The 25,425-nt window shown below is 33.1% G+C and overlaps 1 protein-coding gene and 2 pseudogenes across 13 annotated transcripts; 1 reads left to right on the forward strand and 2 right to left on the reverse strand.

Moving 5' to 3' along the window:
- Nucleotides 1-1,770: 1,770 nt before the first annotated feature.
- BNAC02G41020D (protein OXIDATIVE STRESS 3 LIKE 2) lies at nucleotides 1,771-11,736 on the forward strand. Of its 13 annotated transcripts, none has more exons than XM_048748335.1 (12): nucleotides 2,238-2,358; nucleotides 3,173-3,301; nucleotides 4,152-4,264; nucleotides 6,580-6,646; nucleotides 6,749-6,968; nucleotides 7,072-7,195; nucleotides 7,285-7,366; nucleotides 7,465-7,587; nucleotides 7,666-7,823; nucleotides 7,912-8,502; nucleotides 8,608-11,178; nucleotides 11,247-11,736. In XM_048748335.1, the coding sequence occupies exons 10-12, from the start codon at nucleotides 8,498-8,500 to the stop codon at nucleotides 11,416-11,418; spliced, it is 2,748 nt and encodes a 915-aa protein (XP_048604292.1). In that variant the 5' UTR covers nucleotides 2,238-2,358; nucleotides 3,173-3,301; nucleotides 4,152-4,264; nucleotides 6,580-6,646; nucleotides 6,749-6,968; nucleotides 7,072-7,195; nucleotides 7,285-7,366; nucleotides 7,465-7,587; nucleotides 7,666-7,823; nucleotides 7,912-8,497; the 3' UTR covers nucleotides 11,419-11,736. The 13 variants fall into 13 exon arrangements, with proteins under 13 accessions (XP_013678103.2, XP_013678104.2, XP_048604299.1 ...); XM_048748339.1 differs by having other exon boundaries at nucleotides 6,749-6,811; XM_048748334.1 differs by having other exon boundaries at nucleotides 6,580-6,968.
- A 163-nt stretch (nucleotides 11,737-11,899) lies between these two features.
- Nucleotides 11,900-12,392, reverse strand: LOC106393515 (annotated as a pseudogene).
- Nucleotides 12,393-14,021: 1,629 nt separating this feature from the next.
- Nucleotides 14,022-17,010, reverse strand: LOC125581987 (annotated as a pseudogene).
- Between the last annotated feature and the right edge of the window lie 8,415 nt (nucleotides 17,011-25,425).

The following is a 25,425-nucleotide window of genomic DNA, read 5'->3' on the forward strand; positions in this document are numbered from 1 at the left end:
CAAGACTATTCCATTACTTTAGTAATATAATTGTTGTGAACCACTAAACCGGTTTACATATATTACATGAATTAGAATCAATTTTGAAACCATTCGGGTTTTTTGAAAACACAACCCATTCGGTTTAGTATATATTAATTTTTAAAAAACAGGATTCAAAATATATTTTAATTTTTAGTTTTCAGACAAAAATCAATTATTATAGATTTTGTAACGATTTATGTAAAGAGATCAGCTAACTATTCCTAAAATCATTGAGTGATTACTAACTTAGCATAATAAGCTCCTAAGTTAAAGCTATCGCATTAATAAAAAAAAAGATATGCTTGCTAATCACGATTTAGTAGGATAAATTCATCGCAAAATCTTTAGAATATTTGTAAAATTAAATTGATTTTTTCAACACTGATTAAATTATTTCAAAGGAACCATTGAAGGTTCACAAACGTACCATTACGTGTTCAAAAATAATACCGTGATTAACTAAATATTACTATCATTTACTATATTCCTATTCTATAATTACGTTTAGATTTTGTTGTATACCGTGAATATCTCACCAAAATGATCATATACTCTATTTACTACATCACCTACTACATTCACATTCAGATCAAAGACATACAACTTATCATCTATGAGTTGATTTTTAAATATTCTAATTCGACTATAAATTATTTAATTATAGAAATAGAACATTAACTTAGTTATTAAAAATATTAAAGTCGTGTTTTCTCAAACAAAAATATAACCTATCCAACTATATTTGATCTATAATAAAAAGTAATGTTTGTTTTAACTTTTTCTAAACCAACTAAAATAAATTGACGTCACTTAATAATAAAATTAATAATTTATTATTTTACTTAATAATAATTTTTTTTAAAATTACGTGTATCTTAACGGGATGAACCCAAATCACGATCATTAACAATAAAATTAATAATTTATTAGTTTACTAAATAACATTCAAATATAAAATGAATTTTATTTATGTTTCTGTCAAATTAAGTTCGAGTACTTATTTTGAATGCTTTTTTGGTAAGTTGCTTTCATTATTTTATTTATGTATTTATGTTTCTATCTAAATAATGTATTTATTTTAAAAATCTTAATATCAAATCTGAATTTTATATTCAACTTTACGTTAAAATATTTATAATATAATTAAATAAAATCCACAAGTATACCTAAACTCTAATATTTTACACTTTAATGTTTACTTTACCAAATAAAACAAATAAAAACAAATAAAAGAAAAACACAATTTTGTAGTTTATGATGGAAGCTAAACATATTGAACAAGACACATCAATGTCAAAAACTTAATAACATATGAATATGTAACAAGAACATAAACAATTAAGTTATGGCATTGTCAAAAACTAAAAAGAAAATATAATTACGATGAACAAATCCGCGCGGGCGCGCGGATCAAAAGCTAGTTTAGGTTATATTTGTAGTCATCTAGTGCGAATACCCTAGATATTAATATGTCTAACTAATTTTGGATATTTTCAAATTTTATTACAGGTTTTGGTTCGGATTGGATTGTACTCGCATTTTAAAGTACTAAGCTCTTAAATCACTTTGGATATTTTTTTATAACAGTTCGATTAAATTTCAGCTTTTCGATTCAGAAATTTTAATTTGGGGTAAAAACGCCCAGATGACAAAATGAGGAGGAGGACTTCGATTTCTCTCAGTCGAACCATTTTTTTCCAAAACGACAAAATGACTTGGACCAAGAGGCATTAATCTACTTGTATATATAATATAATCTTACAAGACTTTTTTTTTTCGACAATCTTATAAGACTATATATTTATAGAGTTATCGTCTTTACCTACTTCCTTCGACTAAAATTTTAAGTAAATAAAAACCTTATCCTTTCTCTCTCTTCTGCCATTGCTATTCATACTATTCTACGACTATGATTTGATTTGAGGATCGGACCAAGAAGTTTATGAGACAGAACCTCAGAAGCCAAGATCTTCAAACCGTGATATCCGACCAAACCGGTAAGAAATCCCTGATCTGGTGATCTGAAGATACGGTGATGGCAGGAGGAGGACCAACTTTCTCAATCGAGTTGTCTGAACACGGAAGCGATCTGCCAACGACGGAGAAGGCTTCCTCCTTCTCCTCTTCCGGTGATATGACAAACGAAGAAGGAGCCGGTTTAAGTCGTGTCGGAAGCGGAATCTGGTCAGGACGGACGGTGGATTACTCGTCGGAGAGTTCATCATCGATCGGAACTCCGGGAGACAGCGAGGAAGATGAAGAAAGCGAAGAAGACAACGATGAGGAGCTAGGGTTGGCTTCAATGAGATCTCTAGAAGATTCTCTCCCAAGCAAGTAAGTTCATTTTCATTTTTTAAATGTTATCTTCTTGAAACAAAAAAAGAAACTAATTAGAGTTCTTGATTTTAAATCAAGAAGAGGTTTATCGAGTCACTACAAAGGTAAATCAAAATCGTTTGGTAACTTAGGGGAGATCGGGAGTGTGAAAGAAGTACCGAAGCAAGAGAATCCATTGAATAAGAAAAGAAGGTTACAGATCTACAACAAGCTGGCGAGAAAGTCGTTCTACTCATGGCAGAACCCTAAGTCTATGCCTCTTTTGCCTGTTCATGAAGACAACGATGATGAGGAAGGAGACGATGGAGATCTGAGTGATGAAGAGCGAGGAGGAGATGTTCTTGCAAGGAGACCATCGTTCAAGAACAGAGCATTGAAGTCTATGAGTTGTTTTGCTCTGTCAGATCTGCAGGAAGAAGAAGAAGAAGATGATGAGTGATCAATAATTCAAAGATTTTTTCTTTGTTCATAGTTTTTTAATATAATTTTTATTTGGTGGAGCGAATTAATCTTATCTTTTTATTATTAATTCGGGAAATTAATTATAAATTATGTCGACTGGAGGAAATTAATTAGTGCGTGCTCCTTTCTTTCCGCTTAGCTGTTTTCTTGTCCTTTTTTCATCTCCACATTATCGATTCTCCCATATTTATTTTTATTTTATTATAAAAAGGACTAGTCAATATTTTGCATCGAGTGCTAGATTAGATGTACTGGGGACTGTTGTGACAGTACAATGTAGCTATTTAGTACGGTAATAAATGATTTTGGGAGTGTCTTCTCATTCCTTTCAGTTCTTGTTTTTCTTCAGTGTTTCCTGATTCTGGATTGGTTCGATGCTCAGTTGTGTTGTCATGCGACCATTTTATCTTGTCCTAGTGATTCTCATTGGGTCTCCTCTGCTTCCAAAGTTTGTTTCGCTCTTTGTTGTGGTATTCAGGTAATCTTCTAAACTAGAGTGGGAATCTCGAGTTGTCCATTTCCTTTTAACATTTAGTGGTTAATGCCTATTTCAACATCGGCCTAGAAAACTCTCTGTAGATATTCATATCATTGTCTAATTCTCTTCGTATGTTTTGGATGTTTTTGGTACGTTTCTAATTCAGGGAAATCTTAGCTTCGTTTTTGCCCGTTGATTTTAGTTGTTTGAGTTCAAATTTTTACCCATTTTATTTGGATAGTTTCTTGGTTGTTTGAGATCAAATTTCTTACATAAAAACTGTTTGAAGTATTTTTACTGGGGAAGTCTGGTTCTCTTTGTTTCTAAATTTTTTGGAGTTTAAAGGGGCTTAGAAACACATAAAAGCAATCTATAACAATTACTCCCTCCGTTTCATATTAAGTTTCGTTTTAGAGAATTTTTTTTGTTACAAAATAAGTGTCGTTTTTTATTTTCAATGCAAAATTTATTAATTTTATGCAAAATTTATTTTTCTATTGGTTGAAATATGGTTAGATGTATAGGTAATAATGTTTTTTATAGGAAATGTACAAAATTAATTGTTTTCTTAATCCGTGTGCCGAAATCTAGAACGACACTTATAATGAAAGAGATGGATTAGTTTTTAATAAATTTTAGGATGATATAAATTCAAAAACTTTTACCTGCAATTAAGACTTTTCTATACGATGTAGAATTATAGATCCGACAAAAACATTATCTTCAGTCTTAAATAAATAAAAAGACAACAACTTTCTAATTATGTAATTGCTGAGGGCTAGGAAAGTAAATGTTTGTTGCTGATACAAGACGTGCACCCTCTTCTTTTTGTTCTTCATTGTTACAACAGCGATTGCTTATTATATCTCATTTTCCGACAACTGTTGGAACAAAGAAAGAAGAGGCTATACGGACTCCTACGAACACATAGTACTAAATTTTACTCCCTCCGTTTCTCTGAAAGTAAGATGTTTTAAGATTTTTATTTGTTCCACAAAAATAGATTTTTTATATGTTTAAGCTATTTTTTTATATTTTAAGAAACATTAAATGAAAATATTTGAATTGATTAAATTTGATTGGTGAAAAGTTATTGGAAAGTGTATAAATTAAAAGAGAAATTAAATTATAAACATTTATTGAATTCTTAATAAGCGTGAAAACTTTAGAAAATCTTACTTTCAGGAACAAAGGTAGTACTAAATTTGTGTCGTGCCATTTGTGTTTGTTGTGTTAAAGTTAACGGGAACTCTCATGTGCGTGGGACAAACTTCCTCATTGGAAAGCCACCACAAACTTGTATCATTCGAAGTCATACATTGATCTGTGTAAGATATTGAAAAGCAGGTTGAGTAGCATATGGTAATTATTACTATTAGGCTACTTATTTATTCTTTAATGAAAGGTTTATAATCATATTTTCTAAAGCCACTTTGAACTTGGTATTTTTTTTATAGAGATTGATAACAGTTGCTTGACCATCACATGTATCGTATGATTCGTGTTACTTGTTAGTATTTGAAATATTATTATCCGGATTGAAATTCAAAAAATGCTTGTTGTTGATCAAAAATATAATTACTAATAGAATACAAATGTTTATATTGAAAAATAATAAACTATAAAAAATCAAAACTAAAACCGAATACTCCCTCCGTTTTCTAATATAAATCGTTTTAGAGAACTTTTTATGTTCCAAATTATATGACGTTTTCGGTTTTCGGTTTTCTAGGTAAAATTTATTAACACTTAATGTTATATGACCAATGATAATATATCTTTTATTTTATTATTGGTTGATTTGTGGTTATGTAAATAATTAATGATGTTTTTGTTTAGAAAATATAAAAAATTAATGATTTCTTAATCTATGTGCATAATTCTAAAACGACTTATATTAAAAAACGGAGGAAGTATTAATTAGTAAGAACAAACAAAAACACTTTATGTCCAAAAATTACAATACTAATGAACGACTAAATTAGGGGTGGGCGTTCGGGTACCCGTTCGGGTCGGGTATAGAGGTATAGAGGTACAGAATCCGTTCGGGTATTTATGTACTTCGGGTCGGGTTTGGGTATTTTTAGTTCGGGTTCGGTTATTTCGGATCGGGTTCGGATATTTAGATTTTGAAAAAAAAATTAAATTTTTCACTTCTCAAATTTCTTGTATTTAAAAATATAACTTTCACTTAACTAATTTCTTATTTTTAATAGATTGAATGGTTAATAGATTTGGACATAACATTTTGAAACTAAAAAGACATTAATTTGGTTATTGTTTTTAAATTTTGGATGCAACTTTTTGTTAATTCTTGAAATAAAAAGTTTGATATGCATTTTAAGTGAGTAGCAAATCATTTTCTCCGTAATTCTATGTATATCATATGAACTTATAGTATATGTAGTATCAATATAAATCTATATATATAAAAGAGAGTTTTCTCTCCTCTTAGTCATGCCACATGGGATTCCATGTCATAAACTCGGAGTCTGAAAACGCGACACCTGTCCTGTTGGTAAAAACTCACCGTTTCATGTAAGGTGTGGGCTGGTGCGTTTCCGTTATGCGTTTCTTATGATTTAGTGGGCCTTATTTTAACTACCGTGATTCAACCCAAAGACAGCTAGACTTGCAGCAAGATTTTTAGGGTTCTCTGTTCTTCTTCGACAATTAAATGAAGATTCTTTTTGACTAAAAAAAACCAAGAGTCTTCTTCTTCGATCTCTGATACAACTATAGAGTTTCGATGTCTTCAATCCACGTTAAGACTCGCTCTGTGAATCTTCGATCTGGCGTTCTGTCTTCTCTTCAGAGTAACGAAAACTTTTTCTCCTAATTGATTCATCCCCATCTGAATCGATGGATGATCAACTCTTCTGAACATCGATCCTTTTTTCGATTTGAAGTCAGGCGATGTTCTTCAACCACGTCGGGAGCTGATGGGCGTGTATATGCTCTTACTGGATTCAAAGTTATTTCTTTAAAAACTCATGTTCATATTGTTCTTGAATTCATGTTCATCGTTAGGTTAGGTTACTCTGGCGTGTAATCTCAACATTATCAAGGTTTTGAATTTAGATATTTTTTAGGTGTTTCTGTTCGTAAACTCATGTTAATAGTGTTCTTAAACTTTCATTTTAATTAAGACCAGTCTGTTTTTAAATCATGTTCATATTGTTCTTAAACTAAACTCATGTTGAAAGTGTTCTTAACTCATGTTCATATTAATATATAAATTGTTTGTTGATTATGCTTCCTTTCTTAATGTGTTTCAGGCGACCCTCGTGCTGGCCACTGTGAATGTTAATAGGCTAGCAACTTACATGCCTTATCTCAAAGCGGGTAATCATAACTTCCGGATTTCCTACTCCTCCCTGTTGATTAGATTCAGTGATGCTAACTCTTTGGATGAAATAACCGAACCGGCTTCACCCACACCTGAAGAATGTTCCAGGTTACGTAATCACACGAGATGCTTGGTCCTGCCAACTCACACTCAACTCCCAAGTATTCTTCCTATAATCTGTTCATCTATATAGCAAGATAAAATATTTAATATTCATTATCACACACATATTGTTTGTGAGCTAACTGCGGTTAAAATTACTGTGAGTGACCCACCCCAAGACAAGAACCGGATGATGGCAACCATTAAAATGGATAAGTATTTTACTATTTCAGATTAAACCCTTCAACTTTGCATATCTGATTTCTTACTCTTTTTTTTGTAATAGTATATATTAAGCACTTTGATACATGTTTTCCAGTATCAGTGATGTTTCCGTGACGTTGAGTTTATTCGACTCACAATCTATTAAGTTTCACACCAAGCTTGAGGCCGTACGTGGTGATCCACGAGCGGTTGTTGCAACCAGCATTCATCCAAAAATTGTGGGAGTTATTTACTTATTCTTTATATTTTAACGGTCTGCTATCGTATATATGCTACTTAACACCCTCACCACATCTTCACTTTTCAGGTCGTTTGTTTCTCAATGCCACATCATGGACACACATCTATTTCAACAAGGAGACTAATGTTGGGGAAAGATATTTTTACAAGTAAGAACTTTGTTGATTATTAAATGTACGCTTCACATTGACTATGTTATATAACTTATTAAACACTAAACCTGTCGGGTTACTGTCCATTTATGTAGGCTGTTCTATAGCGACACTGAGCATGCATCAGCAGCTCCACTGCTGAGGGGCTATGCCAAGGTCGAGCCTCTGACTATAGCTGAGCTCAATGAATTCGGTGACAAGAATGAAGAAGAGCTCAGGTAGTACAACTAGCTTTAACATACTATAATTTCCATTTTCAGCACTCTGTATGTGATTTTGATATTCCAATAATGTAGGATATTTATTTTATCTGTATCGGCATGATCACCGGCATCAAGATAGACAAAGGGTTGTGCTACGTTTCTTGCTCCAACTGTACCAGGAAGCTTCAATGCACTGTCTCAGCCTTTACATGTTTTCACTGCAACAATACTAATGCTGTTGGTGTCCTTCGGTATGTATAATTCCGTAGTATGTTGTTTACATTCATTTTGGTACCACGTGTAGGTCTTAACTTTTTATAAACGTTCACTGTCTTATAGCTACGGTGTGGAAATGGTCATTGCTGATGATACTGTTGTAGAGTCTATTTGTGTGTTTTGACGGGGTAATGACGAAACTGCATAACATGAGAGTCTATGAAGATGATATGTCTGGTGCCAACTCAGTACCTGCTAAGGCAGCACCAAATACAGGAGCAGGTCCAAGTGGTGTCAACACAACTAAGTCTCCAGCAAGGATGTTCTAAGATGGTCAAGAAAGCACTCAAGTCATAGATAAAAATAATGGGAAAATCGCATTTTTAACCTTCAAAGTGACACTTTCTAGCACTTTAAACCTCCAACCTTTTTCACTAGCACTTCAATACCTCAACCCTCAAAACTTATCATATTAAACATTGAAGTCGTTTCCCGCGCTTAAGCCTCCAGGCGATTTGACGGTAATGTTCACGCCGTCATCCTCACTAAAAACGTGTGTCGTTTTTTTAATTAAAAAAACACCAGATACGTTTTTTTTATCTTTTTTATCTGCTCTAAATCGAATTGGGGATCTAGGGTTTACTCAAAATCAAAATCAGAAGGAGAAAGCTCGATTAAGTGATAGGAAATTTCGTGAATCAAAGCAAATATGGGGTAAGGGTCCGCAAGTCATCGATTTGATCTATTCTTTCAAAATTTTCGAGTTTTACATTCGTTTTGTCTCTCGAAATTGTCTAAAGTTTAAGCAATTGATTACAGGGAAGCAACAGAAATGAAGTTAAAGATTCATTTTGGAGGTTCAATGAAGAAGGATGGTGAAGGATATGTGTATGTTGGTGAAACGGGCACCAAAAATGTGGAGTGGAAGATTGACGAGATCACATGGGAGAGGTTCAGTCTGTTTTGCAAGGAAGATTCACTGATACGAGCACCAATTGGACTGCTTTGGTTCAAGTTCGAGAAAGAGGAGATGAAAGACCTGAGATATGCATATGATTACTTGGATGAGGAGATGCGTATACTTCGTTCTGCGGGGAAGCTAGGAGTAGATGTTGTTGAAGTGTTTGTGGAACACATACCAAACACCAAACAAGACGAGCGTTCGTGTAGTGATGAAGATGAAGATGTTGACAGACCAAAGGAAGACGATGAGCCTGAAGAATCAAAGGATGAAAATCCGACTATTCAAGATATTCCGGCTGAGATTATGACTGGAAACGAAGCTGCCACTGGTGAGAATCAGAATGAAAATGATGATGTGGGTGATGAGCTTGTTGTTGATGCAGCAGATGGTGGTAGCGACAGCAGGTTTAAGTCTATATTTGATGAAGGTATGAAAGCAATACCAGATAAAGAAGCATACGGAGAAGGCATAAATGAGGAAGAAAAGGATGATGACAGTGAAGATGAAAGGGCTCCTGTAGATGTTGAATATCCTGATACGCCCGTAGATTCAGAGGATGAATGGGAAGGATGGAATAGAGAGAGAAGAGGGAAAGGGAAAGTCAAAGAGAAGGACAAATACCATGGAGATTATGAGAAGCCACCTTACATATGGCTATTTCAGAAGTTCAACAGTGGGTTAGAGTTCAAGGATCAACTGTTAAAGTATTCTATGAATACACAGTATGATGTGAAGATGGCGAAGTCAGAATCTTGGAGGATTGCGGTTGTTTGTTCCAATGAGAAATGTAAATTTCGGGTATATTGCTCAGTAGAGAAGCCTATTAATAGGTGGATGGTGAAAGTGTGTCACATGAAACACAATCATGGTAAATCAAGTCGAATCTCCATGTTGAAGCAAGGCGTGATTGCTGGTTTGTTTAGAGAAGAGTTGCGAAGGAATGTCAACCTCCCGACATCAGCGATTAAAGATGCTATAAAGGAAAGATATGATATCGTGGTGCCTATAGGTAAGTGTTATAGAGGAAGACACATAGCCTTGGGTACAATCCTTGAAGCACAGACAACGCAATTTGGCAAGTTATGGGATTATGAAGCAGAGTTACATAGATCAAATGGTGGTATAAGCACTGAATTATGCACAAGAGAGGCTAACGGTGTTCAGATGTTTGACTGCTTTTATATTTGCTTCAAGGAATTACGTGAATCATGGAAGAGTTGTTGTAGACCTGTAATAGGTCTTGATGGATGCTTCTTAAAGTGGGATTTAAATGGAGATTTGCTTGCAGCAGTTGGTAGAGACGCTGATAACAGAATGTTTCCCATTGCTTGGGCAGTTGTAAGAGGGGAAAACAAAGACACTTGGGGCTGGTTTGTGAAGAAGCTAAAGATGGATCTCGACTTGGGGAATGGCAAGGATCTGACCATCATTTCGGATAAAAAAAAAGGTCTTGTTCATGCCATACAGTTGGAACTCCCTGATGCAGAACACCGCATGTGTGCTAGACATATTTATGCGAATTGGAAGAAGCTTGGGTTTGCGAGATCAGAGTTTAAATCTTTGTTTTGGGGAGTTGCTTACAGCTACACTGAAGGAGAGTATGAAGAGAAGTTGAATCTATTAGAGGCATATAATGTTGTAGCACACCAAGAGTTACTCAAGACGGACCCTAAGAGGTGGTGTAGAGCATATTTCAGAGTTGATTCACACTGTCCTGACGTGCATAATAACTTATCTGAGAGCTTCAACAGAACCATAAAGATGGCAAGGGCGAAACCCGTGATAACTATGTTGGAGGACATTCGGAGACAAGCTATGAAGAGGAATTCAAGGTGGTGGTTTATGGCAGATAAGTGGGATACTATTGTTACACCAATCACACTTGCTTTATTGGAGAAAGCAAGGATTGCCAAGAAATATTGTTTAACACTACGAAGCAGCTCAAGTTTGTATGAGGTTAATGAGTGTGATAATGGTTACACAGTGAATTTGGCAACACATCAGTGTGCTTGCAGGCGATGGGATCTTACTGGTATACCTTGCAAACATGCTGTCTGTGTGTTTGATGATAATCAAGAAGACCCTGTGAAGTATACATCCGAGTATTACTACACCCATAAGATGAAGAAAACATACAACGAGAACATCAAGCCCGTCAATGGTGAAAACTTGTGGAAGAGGCTAGGAAAACCATCAATAGGAATACCAGAGTTAAGGAAGTCAAGAGGTAGACCAAGAACAAGAGAGAGAGGAGAAAAGAGCCATTTGAAGACCTTGAAAACGCTGGAAAATCGACAAGACACGGACGTGTGCCCAAATGTAGCTGTTGCCTTCAGATGGGTCACATTAAAAGTGGTTGCAAAAATGAACAAGTGGTTTATGAGGGTCCAAAGAACAAACGTGGACGACCTCGTATACATACAGTGGTAAGTGACTCGTATACTCTTTAATTTATACACAATGCATCTATGTTAACATATTATTTTTGATTCAGGGTCCGCCTAAGCCTCCTTCAACAAGAAGAAAAAGAACAAGCTCTTCTCAACCTGTTCAAGCTGCTGAATCATCCTCTCAGATACCAACTCACTCTACTGCTCCACAGCCATCAGTTTCATCCTCTGATCCAAAGCCTCATGCCAAGAAAGCTCCAAGAGGACCTCCTTTGAAGGTAAGGAAGACAACTAATATTCCTCATGGTGTTGGGACATTATGGAGTCCATTCACAAATCGACCTTTTGAGGTGCTTGGAGATCGAGTTTATGATAGGTCCGACCTAAACCCACAACCTCCTCCACAAGAGTGATTAAATCTATGTATGATCTTGATGTTGTTTATGTGCCTTCTCGGAATCTGTCTTTTTTTGTGTCAATGACTTTTGTTGTTCACATGACTTGGAATTTGTCTTTTGTTGTTCTCATGACTTAAAATTTGTCTTTTGCTGTTCTCATGACATGACTTAATGTAGTTTGTTTGGTTTGGGTTTATGATCTTGATGTTTTTTTACTTTATATGACAAAAATATAACATTGAAACATAATAATCATCTTAGTCTTAACACCTTCAAACAAGCATAAATAGTCATAACATCAACTAGCTTACATAGTCATAACATAGTCATAAAATCATCAAACAACTTTGAATAACCTTCTACCACTTCAACACACCAATGAAAACACCAAGAACAACAGTGAATCCAACTGATGACGTTATGAGAACATTGCGATACACTCTGCTCCTCTCGTTTAGTATCAGCACCTCCCTTTTGAGCCCTTCACATGCGTCACATGCTTCAGTTTTTTCCTTCAAATCTGTTGAATTTGGTCCCATGTTTTCCCTAAGTGCTCTTATCTTGTTCCTCAGACTCTTAATCTCCTCTCTTTGTTGGCGATTAACATTTCTAGCACCAATCAATGCATCACGCTGCCATCCATGAGGCTTCTCAACATCATACCACTGAAAAAAGTTACAACAATCATATTCATCTCCAGTCTTGCGTTTTTCGCAGCTATAGAACCTCCTCCCTCCTCCCGGGATTGTCATCAGTCCAAGCTTGAACAACGTTTGCTAAGCAGTTACAATTGCAAACCACACCTTTTTCGTTTTTGTACACAACGTTTGATGAACTTGAAATGTGTGCCATCTACACATATACAACACCATTATCTGATATAAACATGTAAAAGAGCTTCTACACAACTTGATATACATGATTCACGAAGTGAAACCAATTCTAACTCAGACAATTATCGCGATCTACACATATACATGATTTACGAAGTGAAAAACAAAGCCCAGAAACAACTTGCTATACTAAGATGCTTAACAAATATTCAATTGAGACGATTTACTCTGTTCGAATCTCTTGCTCGTCGCCAATTATCGAGCTTTCTCCTTTTGATTTTGATTTTGAGTAAACCCTAGATCCCCAATTCGATTTAGAACAGATAAAAAAGATAAAAAAACGTATCTGGTGTTTTTTAATTAAAAAAACGACACACGTTTTTAGTGAGGATGACGGCGTGAACATTACCGTCAAATCGCCTGGAGGCTTAAGCGCGGGAAACGACTTCAAGGTTTAATATGATAAGTTTTGAGGGTTGAGGTATTGAAGTGCTAGTGAAAAAGGTTGGAGATTTAAAGTGCTAGAAAGTGTCATTTTGAAGGTTAAAAATGCGATTTTCCCTAAAAATAATGATAGATTTGACATGAGTATTTCTTCTTTGAATAATGTTTAGGTTTTTTTTCCTTTGTTTTTGAACAAGTTCATTTATGTTTCCCTCTTCTTTTGGGTAATCTATGTTTGGTTCAGACTCTCTTTATAAAATATGTCTCAGTTTCCAAAATTGATGTATATGTAACTCACTATATATTAAGACGGGCGACTATTGGTCCCAACTATTTGTCTGTAGGAAACAAGTGTTTCACCATCATCTTCGTATAACCGACTTACCCTTAATCTAGAATCCAAACAATAAGCAAACGTTTTGAATGATAGTTAGTACCAGCTCCATCTAAATCCAATATATTGATCATTTCCTAAGAATTAGTATGTACCCGTCGAGTTAATTCATTTTATAGCCTCTGCTAATTCCCTATATCTTTCGACAATTCTCTGAAATCTCAACCTACAATCACAAAAAAAACCTCTTTATGGTGAAGAAAACATCAAAAGAAAGAGCTCGAACTGACACCGGGGAGCCGAGTACAAGCAACCTTAGTCGTCTGGTCGTAAGCACTGAGTCACCTAACGCTACGAACGTTGCTGATGACTCCATCTCAGGTTTGTACAGCTAATCTAACTTTAAAAAACATATTATCAACCATTTTTAAAACTCTGTACCAACACTTATCTTTATCCTCATTGACGATATGTTACTCATACAGAAAACGCTGCACAGTTGTCAAGACAGAACCGAATGCTCCTACGATCATCAAAATATGTTAACATACAATAAAATTTGACTTGGAATTTACAAATAATTTATTTACATAATCCAGAATAGTTTTTTTTTTGAACTGAGGCTTCATAATTCAGAATAGTTAATCTTTTAATTAAAAGAATTTGAATATTATCGTGACATCATATTTCTAAAGAAACCAGCTAAATTTTAAAATATTACTAAAAGCTTAAATGTAAATTAAAGAAAGTATTATAATATATATATCTTCATCATCTTTATTGTTTTTAGGTATTTTTGGTTCTATAAAATATAACCTTATTTAAAATATAAAAATCAGCAAAATTGAACAAAAAACATTAATAATAATATTATTCATTTAATAAAACAGCAAAAAATTAAATTAAAACTGTAAAAATTAAGAAACTAATTGAAAATAATTAATAAAACCAAATTGTTTACATAATAGTAATAGTAAACACATATAACTAAGCTATAAAAGTCATGAATTAGTTATGCATGGAGGGTATCTTCTTTACAACTGGACAACAACATTAAACGAATTGAAATATTTGAAATGGAATTTTATAACTCTACATTTAAGTGTGAATTTATAATATAAACAATTTCCAAATATAGCAAAAAAAAAAACAATTACCAACCAATTATGTATTCAAAATTATCACAAAATAACTAGAAAGCACCACCAACATCGTATACACCCAATATAATAGGTTATACGCCACAACCTACTTAATATAGACAAGAAACATCAAAATCATACATAATTAATTTTAATTAACATACATAATCCCTTTACACACCAAAGTTCTTAAAAACCAAAAACGGTATAATACATTTCTCTTGCAAAAGCTTATAGAACACACAGAAAAATAACATACAATTCCATAGATATATACATCACATATAAAGCATATTCAGCGCGTAGCGCGGACCGACCCTAATATTTTATATAAAATGAGAGATGTAAACTATAAATATATGGTTAATTATACATATTCGGTTGTCTTCGGATATCCATTCGGGTTCGGATATTACCCGTTCGGATATTCAATCTCTCCTAATTCAATACATGTTCGGATATTTTGCTACTTCGGTTCGGATTTTGGTTCGGGTTTTTCGGATCGGGTTCGGGTACGGCTTCGGATATCGGATAAAGTTCCCACCCCTCGACTAAATCATGATCCCACATTAACACTCTATGATGACCCTTCTCCCACGTGTAGTTTAATTGACCCACAACCAAAGCTTTTCTAGTGGATGTAAACTAAATACATGAAATTATTAATCATCGTTCTTCCTTTAAGCCTGTATATTCATAGACGCTTTAAAATAACACTTGCATCCAAAAAATTAGTGCTCCAAACTATCAGCTTCACATCCAGATGTCCATTAAACCATTAAGTTTTGCTTCATAATAGAATTTCTTGGAGTTAAAAGTAGCTAGTTATTCTTCAAGTCATTGCATATATACACCAATCCATTCAAACATATGACTAATTAAGTGCGTGTATCTTTGTTCACTCGAAAAGAATACAATTCACGAGTTAAAAACTATTACAATGGCATATGATAGTTAGATAGAAAGAAAAATTAACATCGAACTCGAAGCTAAAGATAACACTGTTGGTTAAATTTCTTGTTGTTGTGTTATAGAGATCACTTAGATGCAGCAGTTTCATAGTCAATGACTGTTTGAAAAGCTCCAGCAAGAGCCAAAACTTAGTTCTTCCTAGAGTTCTCTTGAATCTTACTTGCTATTACATCGTTATAGTCTCATGAAGATTCTTTCTTACCTATCACTACTTCGCTCTTGTTTCCTTCTCCTGATTTTTCTTCTTTAATTTAACTTTCTCATTCTCCTCTTCTTCAACCTTTTCCTTGTCCTCTTTGTTCACTTCGTTTTCTTCTTTCACTTCTTCTTGTTCTTCCGTGGTCTCTTGGACACTCTCAACTTCTTTCAAACTTGTATTGATATCAACCTTCTCTGAAGTATCATCTTCATCAATCTTCTTTTTAACCTCTTCATAGAGTTCACCGTTGTTCTGTTGTTCTTTCTCTTCTGAGTCATCTTCATTCATTAATCTTTCTTCTTCTGCTTTGGCAACAACAATCTCTTCCCCAACGGGGGAAGTAGCCAATGTTGGTCCATCAAAGTTATTCTCTTCACCGGATTCATAATCATGCACAACCGCTACATGCACCTCTATATTTTCCTCTTCGTCTTCGTCTTGTTCTATATCATCACCAACTTGTACATCACTCTCAACCTTGAGAGTCTTCTCTTCATCTTCCTGAGTAGACGACAAAGAAGAAGTATCTAAAGCAATCTCTTTCTCAGGTGCTTTCTTTGCTGTAACATCTTCATGACCTTCCTTTTTGCTCTTCAAAGAAGTACTACTACTGCTCAACCCGCTCTTCTTTGGAGCCACATGCGGTGATTTCACAATAGTACCTCCTCTTGGAAAACATCTGCTTCCATGGAAAGAAGAAGAGCGTAGAGCTGGGCAGGTTTCTCTCTTGGAGAAGGAGAGACGTGTAGGGTTTTTTTGGATACGTGGAGAAGAAGTAGAAGGAGAAGTCAAAGAAGATGGAGGTCGACCAAAGATCTTCTACGTAGAAGCTTCTGGTTGTTGTCCTCAAGACTATTGTTGTTCTTCTTTAAGAACTTGACTGGTCTTGAACTGATTGTTGGTTTCAGATAGTTTGGCAATGGCTTCTCCGGTTTCTGATCAGACCCATCTTCTGATGACACCGATGAAGGTTGCTCTGGTTTACAACCGAGAGATCTTGTTTTGTCCAGTTTTGCTTTTGTCGTGGTTGACGTCGTTGCCATAACCTCAAGAAAATATAGATCAAAGGGAAGACCAAACAAATATATATTTTGAAGGAAGAGAAAGATAACGTATATATCAAGGAAACGAATCTACTTGGAAAGAAACTAGGGTTACTATAAATTGAGATTCAATGGTGATGGTGGTGGAGGCCACAATCTCCTAACATTTTTTTAAATTTAAAATACATTAAATCAACGTTATAAAACTATTTCGATTATTATGGAACCACCGCTGACTTTTGATAGTGCCGTTTCTATTTATACAAAGAACACCTTAGTCCTAAGAGCCTGATATTTTTAGTTAAAAGTGAAAAGACGGTTTATTATATTCCGCTAAAAAACATATTCTATTGATCATGCTCTAACTGTGTTTTGTTTCTTTTTCATCTCATTTTGGAGTTGGGCCGTTTTAATGTCAGTAGAAACATTGTCACCACGTCATTAACATGATAAAACTTAATAACACCGAATAATTACGACTTATATATGAGTTAATTGTTAAACTAGACCAGACTAGAAACACGAATTCTACTAAATTAAAACAAATCTAACCTATACTAAAAGGGTTATATGAACATCAGGGAGACCATCCACGTCAGCCATTAAAATCAGCCAATGGGATGAGTTTATTTGTCCACATCACACCGGTGCTAGACTGCTTTTTTTCTTGATCCGTAAATTGAAGTAGTTGGCCCATAAACCCAATTCAAAAATATTTTCGGTTATAATTGTTTAAATAAAAAGTTAAATCCTTCCACCTTCCTCTCTTGCTCCTATATAAACCCGTCGTCAAAGCTTTCATGGAATCATATTCAACAACTTGGATCGGTGGCCATGAAATCAGTTCAATCCTCCGGTAAGTCTCCTCTTGCATTGTATTTCAACAATCTCACACCATGTTAGAGTTTTTATTCTTTACTGAAGCTTGAAAGAGAATTTAAACGTCCTCAGCCATCCATGTCGAATACATAAGTTCAAAGGATTATGAAGAGCCAATCATATGTTTCCTTGGATTTATCTGTTTCATCTTTTTGTTTCAACTGCTTTCTCTCTATTTCCTGACAAATTCAATTTCTTTTCACAGCGGCTCCATATTCCTTCTGGCTCCTTTTGTGTATGTTTATAATGGTATAGTCGTTTCCATAATATTTGAAGATATTTTTGATGTATTTTTTCACGTACCAGTTTCTAAGAGTCCTTTCTAAAGACAGAGGGATGTTTGTGTTGGTTGTTTAGTTAAGCTACTACGACGTCGTACAAGTGGAGTTCTGGTGATTTTGATTCCAGTTCATGTGAACTTAGGAAGCCATGTTCAAAAGGTAGTGAAGGAGCTGGTAAAAGCTCCGGCTACAAATCCACCCGCCAAAGGTATAGTGAATATTGAAATCAATAGTTGCAGTCTAAATCTGAACCAAGCCTTTCCATTTTCTAGATCTAGAAGTATACACTGTCAATATCGGCCAGATCCCCCCAGCGCTAGCGTCATGGATTACCGGAGCAATCAACAGTGGATCCTTCTGCCGCATAGATCCTGACATGGAAACATGGTAACAATGGCTGGGTTTTATTTGAAAATACGATGTTTGCAATTTGATGTTTTATTAATATGTCTCTTATATTTCTTCTGTGTAGGATGATCCCTAAACAGAAGCTACTAGACATAGCAGAAAGCAAGAGCTCATGGCTCGACATGGCACTATATTTTTTCGTAACCTTCACTTATGCCGGTTTTATCTTTTTCAATTGGGAAATTTTTTATTTTAAAATATTTTTGCCTCATCTTGAACTAACCTAATTAGAAGGGGATCCATGGCATTCATCAATGTAGAATCCAGATCAAGACAGAGAACCAGAAGATGCTAAAAAGTGTGTGTGTCTATTAGTTGAAAGGAAATTGATTTGATTCCCCATTCTGGAACTAATATATTCTCTGACTGGAACATATGTATAGGGAAGCTGAGGACCATAACAAATGATGCTTAGTCAAATGTTGTGTTCCCAAGCCTGAGAGAGAAGTAAGTCCCATCTAAATGCTTGGAGTTCATCTATTTTTTTCTTCCTTTGTTTCTTTTGGGTCTGAATTGTAGTTTTATCCATGGAATATTGCAACTGGTGCTAAGGCTAGCGTGGATGCATAGGTTCTTGGGAATTAAGAAGCTTATTTTTTTGCACAAGAGAGCTTTGGTTGTTGTTGTTACCATTTCAAACCAGTTTATTTATTTGTAGATGTTGTAGGCCACATACAGTCTGTCCAAGGCTCTGCTCTCAACAACGTCACCGCAACAACTCGAGTTGTAGTCCATTTTCTCATTGCCCCGTAAGCCCTCATCAAACATTTTGTTGCTTTGATTTTCACTTATTCGGTCATATTTTAAAAATAAATTGAACACTCTTTCAACAGAACTGTGGTGGTGTACTTTTAGGAGTTCAATATTTTACCTAACTCATGGTTCCGAACTTGCTGTGATTGTGGTCATAGATGCAACTATTGGTGCTTTTGAAGCTGGCTTAGATAATTTGAAAGGGCAGACAAGGAGCATACACGGGTTCTTATGGCTTTTGGTGTGGATCAAGTCATAGTCACTGCCAACAAAATAGATATTGTTGCGTATTTAACGGCCATATTTGATTTGATTAAGCTAGCATTAGTTGGTAATCAAGCACAGTCAAAGCTTGGAGAAGCAGAGAGAAAAGCTGAGAATTTAAAGAATCAAGCTCAGGTATCACAAAACCATTGTGTTGGGGTCCAAAAAGTAAAGAGTTTCAAGAAGAGAGTAATAACGACCATAATGGTGGAAGAAGACACTATTATATGGAGTTCTTTTCTTTGTGCTTGCAGGAAAAGTTGAGCTTGCTCAGCAAGCAGTAAAATGTTTGATGAACCTGGATCCAGATGACACTTGTGGTTATGTGCTCTTGACTAATATTTATTCTTCTTTTGGGTTGTTAGAAGAGGCGGTTGGACAGAGGGTTTTGATGAAGGAAAGGCAATTGGAGAAGGAAATAGTGTGCAGTTCAATGGAAACGAAGTTCACGACTTTGTTTCTTGCGGTGAAAGTCACCCTGAATCCCCAGAGATCTACAGTTTACCCGATGTGTTAACTGGGAAGCCTCTGCTCTAAAATCAGAAGGTACTGCTCAGTTTAGTGACCATCTTGGTCATTTAAAAGGCACCATACTATCTGATGCCATCGCATAAGAATCAAAACAACAAATTCAGTGTCAAAGTATAATCTGAATTTTGAGCTGGTGGACGAAGAGGATTGCTGTTACTTCCATGCAACCAAAAAACATGTTGTACAAGCTCGAGGTGGAGACATCTTTGATGTTTACAGAAAGAAAAGAGTACTAGAAAATTTTGAAACTTTGTATAGCGTTTTTCTTATGATTTTTTTTCTGTATGCAATTGTACGAGACTTGGAGTTTAGAAGAAAAGTATTGTTTGTTCAACGACAAGTACTGTTGTTTGGTTTGTCTGGATTCATCATTCATGTAATTTTTTTTTTCTTTTATGTGTTTCCTCCTATAAATGTACTTGAATTTCTCTTATGCTAGAAATCTGCAACTAGAATGGGTTTCACTTGGCTAACAAAGAAATTATCAGTCTTAGAGTTTTGGGAAGTATTCAAATGTTGTCTTTAGGAAATGACAATTCAGTAATAGTAATTACATACAAGATTCGCTCTTCTAAACATAGCAAATAAACATATTCTGCAGAATTATATACGACCTTCTTTTAATAGTTTGTGGTTTATCTACCAAAGTTTCACATATTTTTCTTGATAACTTGGCATAAGTACATGGCAAATAACCTTCAGCTTATTCAGCCTATATAAGGTTTTTTTTAGCTACTATTCAGCAAAAAAGTATTGTTTTCCATTCTAGATAGTTAGAAAACGGAATAAGGAAATATACTATGATGCTAATGTGATAGGCATATTGACCTTTTTGGCATTTTCTCATGAAATTACCCAATAAGAAATGACCAGTGTGTATGATTCTTGACATGTTTAAGTTGTCAGAAATTACTTTAACCAGTAACATTCACTTGAGAGTTGGATCAAGGATAAAAACACAATAATCAAAGAATATAGAATTCTGCTTAAGCTCTCAACAACAACTTCCGTTTTTGTAAGTTTCTTCTGACTACTATTGCAAGTACAAAACTACATATATATTTTTGGATAAAATGTATAGCTACATATGAAAATTAGTTTCAGTTATTTTACCATGCTAATGGTTCACTCTACTTACACAAAATCTAAATTTTAATATTTGACATTGAACTCATGAACTTGAATAACTCATAATTTATTACAATTTAATATTTTATTAATGTAGATATTTTAATAAGTTCATTATTTGGAACATTCAAGCATTTTTTAAAATGTATTTTGGCTATGCTATATTAGATAGAGTGTCCACCTAGGCGAAAATAATCGGCCAATGAGAAACTATATTTTTGCCATGTCACCTCCTCTATTTGTTTTTACATTTAACTTTTTATTTAAACAATTATAACCGAAAATATTTTTTTAGTGAAATATATTATTTATATAAATATAATTATATTTTTTATTTACATAATAGTTTGAAAAGAAATATTTAGTGTAAATAATATCATAATTTTATAAAATACTAAAATAAATTGGGCTGGTTTTCAACTTTCACAAATAAAAAAATATTATTTGTAAAATTAGAAAAGAATATATCAAGAATATTCTTTTTTCAGGAGAGAAAATAGGAAAATACATCGGAGACAAATCGATCTCCATTATGAAATTCCTCTATTTTAGAGATAAAACATAGAGGAATACATTGAAGATGGTTTAAGCCATGGCCGACGTAAATGATCGACGTTGAGATTTCAGCTTTTCTAATTCTTACTATTCTAATGTTTCGATATAATTTGAATATTCTATGTGTTTTATAATATAATGGTTTAAAAGTATTTTTTGTTTCACTATATAAATTGTTTTTATATTTCAATGTAAGTTTATATTTATTGGATATTGTGTGGCCAATTAAATTATGTAAATTACTGTGTAATTGATTAAATTTATATATTAAATGATAGTTTTCTAAAGTAATAACTTTTAAATATTACATATTTTAATTAAAACTGATTACATTTTGAAACATATAGAGTAATCTATAAACAAACTCTATATAGATATGAGGACAAAACTGTAAAGTGGTCTCACCTTGAATTTCTTTCATTTCAGTGCATTTCTAACTGGAAGGAGATAATCAACATTTAATATTATGTTACTCTTAGTATATTAGAAATGGTCGAACCGTAAACCAATTAGGGATAATGTAAGAAAGACATATAGATGTATTTCCAGTTATCAAAAATATAGAATCAATTGACAACAACTTAATTATGTTCAGCGTAGGACAACAGAGAAAAATTTTCATACCTTCTAATATTATAATATCTCACTATATTAGTGGCTAAATCAGTTTTCTCTAGCACAAATATTCACTTCATTCTTGTAGTTTAAGCTTTTCTATCTGATGATATTAGTAGTTTGATAAAAAAAAACGGTTGAATTGTACATTGTAATTGGAGAAAGAAAACAAACAAAAATCAACCAAAGACTTTTAAAGTATATGAAACAAAAATTGAAAATATCAATTCTCTGCAATAAAAGAATTAGGCAATAAAATTGTAAAAATACAAAATAAAACAAAAAAATATACACGGAAAGAAATATTTAGTAAAAAAAAATCATAATATAATTTTCATAATTGATAGTGTTCAGTTACACTAAAAAGCCTAGATTTACAACACACACAATTTTATTTACATCTTTAAACATATTATCTAATTAAAATGATTCTAAAAAATGTCAGCATGAAGAGTTAGAAAATAAATGATAAAACATAATACATAACGTTAAAAATACATTATCACTGATCACTAAAAAACCATGTTATTAGTAATAAAAAATAAAATGACAACACATTTATTAAACCCATAGAACGGCACGCAACAAAGTGTTATTAAATATACAAACTACAAATTAAATATGTTCAACACAAACAGAGATAAAAATAAGACATCATATTTGGATATATATAAATAAATAATTTTAAATATATTATATTTTTGATAATTTTAAAATTACTTAAAAAGAAAGTAAATTATTAAAAAGTTAATATACAAATAAAAATAAAGCAATATTTTGTAACGTCAAAATAATAAATGAATAAGAAATATATTATGTTAATAAAATAGATTGTAGCTTTTAAAGACTTCTAATTCATGTAATATTACAACATTCAAAATTTGTTTATTACAATTAATATTTTACCATTAGATATATTAAAATAATATTCTAGATCGATATTTAATTGTCATTTTTCAACTATTACACGTAAAAAAATATTATTAAGTACATTTTTTTAAAAGGGGGTTTTATATTTAAAGTAAGATTGAAGTACTTTTTCTTTTCGTGAATTTATACGAGATGAGATTCCGATCTCTTAAAATAAGATAATTTATGTTCTATACATAATTTTTTTTTTTACATAACTCTAAAATCTCGAACTTGATTCTTCATATTTTATTAGTTAATTGTGTTACAAATAATAGAAATACTTATTTCAAACTAAAAATATATAAAAAATAAATTTAACAACTAATTATATGTAATTTAATATATAAAATTTACATACAAATAAAAATGATAAATGTAACAAATTTAAATATATTGTGCGGAGAAAGGATCTAGTGTATTTAAAGAGAAGATATGGGCTTGCTCAACTTCCATAGAGATCATCGTTGAACGCTTCCAGCATCAATCTACATGTATTGTCATCCACCATCACTCGTCCCATTTCCTTGATTATTCACTCTCTCCATCTAGTTGACAAAAAAATATATTCTAGGTTACACCTCATGTGCCAAATTAAGGTCGTTTCAACTTGGGGAGGGGGGGGGGTGGGATTTTAGTGATGAAAAACTGATTAAAGTGGTAACAAAACAAAAAATTTGTTATTGCTTTTTTCTTTGGAATGAGTATGAGTAACTTTTGGAACAAAATATATGCTTTTACAAATCTGATATAAATTGTTTTTTTGAACTTGACACGATTCATACGCCATGACTTCTGATCTTACCTGAAACACAGCTTTAAATGCACATGTCTATATGTAATCAACGTAAAAGTCTAGAGGAAAAATAGTATACGAAATAATCGAAATGGATGCAGAATGCATATATGTCTCAAAATCGTGAACTGAGGACGTTTCAGAAAATTAGGTTAGAGCTTATGATGGGCTGTAGGCCGTATATATCCCATACGAATTAGTGTTTGTTTGGGCTAAGCCATGAATTACTTAGCACGGCCTCTAATACTTTTGTTTATTTACTTCAGACTTTTTGGAATAAGCTCTACCACATTTAGTATTGGAAACATCAAACATGTCTAAAAATTGGACTCCATTAACAAAGTCGTGCCTACGATGTATTAAAAAAGAAACTCGCCTAAAATGATTTTCTTTAGAGCCTCAAAATTTAAAATGATTTCTAGTACGTCTAATGGTTTTATACTTTTTTTTTAAAACATTTCCACGAAAATTGACTAACTCACATTCCGAATTCATGTATTTTTTACTATATGACATAATATAGTATGTTTACGTAATAAACTTATTTTTTTACAGTGTTAGACTTGTGTATTTGGTGAAAGTGATTTATCATATTAGAAATTGTTTTCATTATAAACGGTAAATAAGTTTATTTTTAAAACTTGCCTTAAGCACCTAAAACCCTTTGCAAGGCACTAACTCCATTAAAACTAGATAAATTCTACAGAAATGTGAGATTAATGTCGATCAGCAGATCTTAAGAGTAGTATACTCCTGTGGTTCAAAAAATAAATAAATATATTCCGAGAAGTTAAAACTAAATTAAGAGTTAGTATATATTCATATCTATCAGATATGATGATCAAGTTAATATATATTCATAGATATGGTGACTACTACATATTTAAATAATTATATTTCTAAACATTTTTGTTTTGGCTCTGTATTTATACATTTAAAATTCTTATATGCATATGACCTACCTATTATTATTATGTTGTATGATACTGTCAACTAGTCAACTTGCAAAACAAAAGAACGCAAAGGGGGTGGGAATCAATCAATCACAGCTTTTCTGTATTAAATTATTTTTACTTTACATATTAGATCGAATCTTGTCATGGCCTTATCCATTTTGGGTAAAGGCCCCAATCTTCTCGTTTTCATAGCTTTCCTCAATTTCCCACTTCCCTAATCAAATCTTTAGTTTTTAATATGGACAATTCTTTAAGATAGTTTTTTTTAAAAAAATTTTATCACAAAATATCACTTAAAAACGAAAATGACTAAAATAGCATTTTTTTTTATTTTGAAAATTTTCATTTTTATTTTTTATTTTTAAAATTTGAAACCCTATCTCCAAAACCATATCCCTTAACTTTAAACCCTAAATATATATTAGTTAACCCTATGATAAAAATATACTTTTACCATTTAATAAAACTTCTTTTTGTCATTTTTTCTCATTGAATGCTATTTTTGTGAAAAAAAATTAAAAATAGCTATACTAGAAAATTTATCTTTTAATATTGACTACTTTTTCATGAATATTAAATATTTTATTTACTTAGAACACTATTAACCCCGGTTATTAGCCATGAGTTTTAGCTAAAGAATAATTAAAAAATTAGTGGATCTCACTCACTTTTTAAGAACCGTCTCTTCCTCTTCTTCTGTAAGGACCGAATCTTGGGTAGTTTTTGGACTGTTCACGGGTCTCCGTGAGGATCCGCGATTGATGTCTTTTTAATTAATTTTTTTTTGATCAGACAAAAAAAAAAAAACCTATCTACGAAACCGTGGATGGATTAATAACCGTG

The sequence above is a fragment of the Brassica napus genome, chromosome C2 (assembly GCF_020379485.1).
Source record: "Brassica napus cultivar Da-Ae chromosome C2, Da-Ae, whole genome shotgun sequence".
Classification (NCBI taxonomy): domain Eukaryota; kingdom Viridiplantae; phylum Streptophyta; class Magnoliopsida; order Brassicales; family Brassicaceae; genus Brassica; species Brassica napus.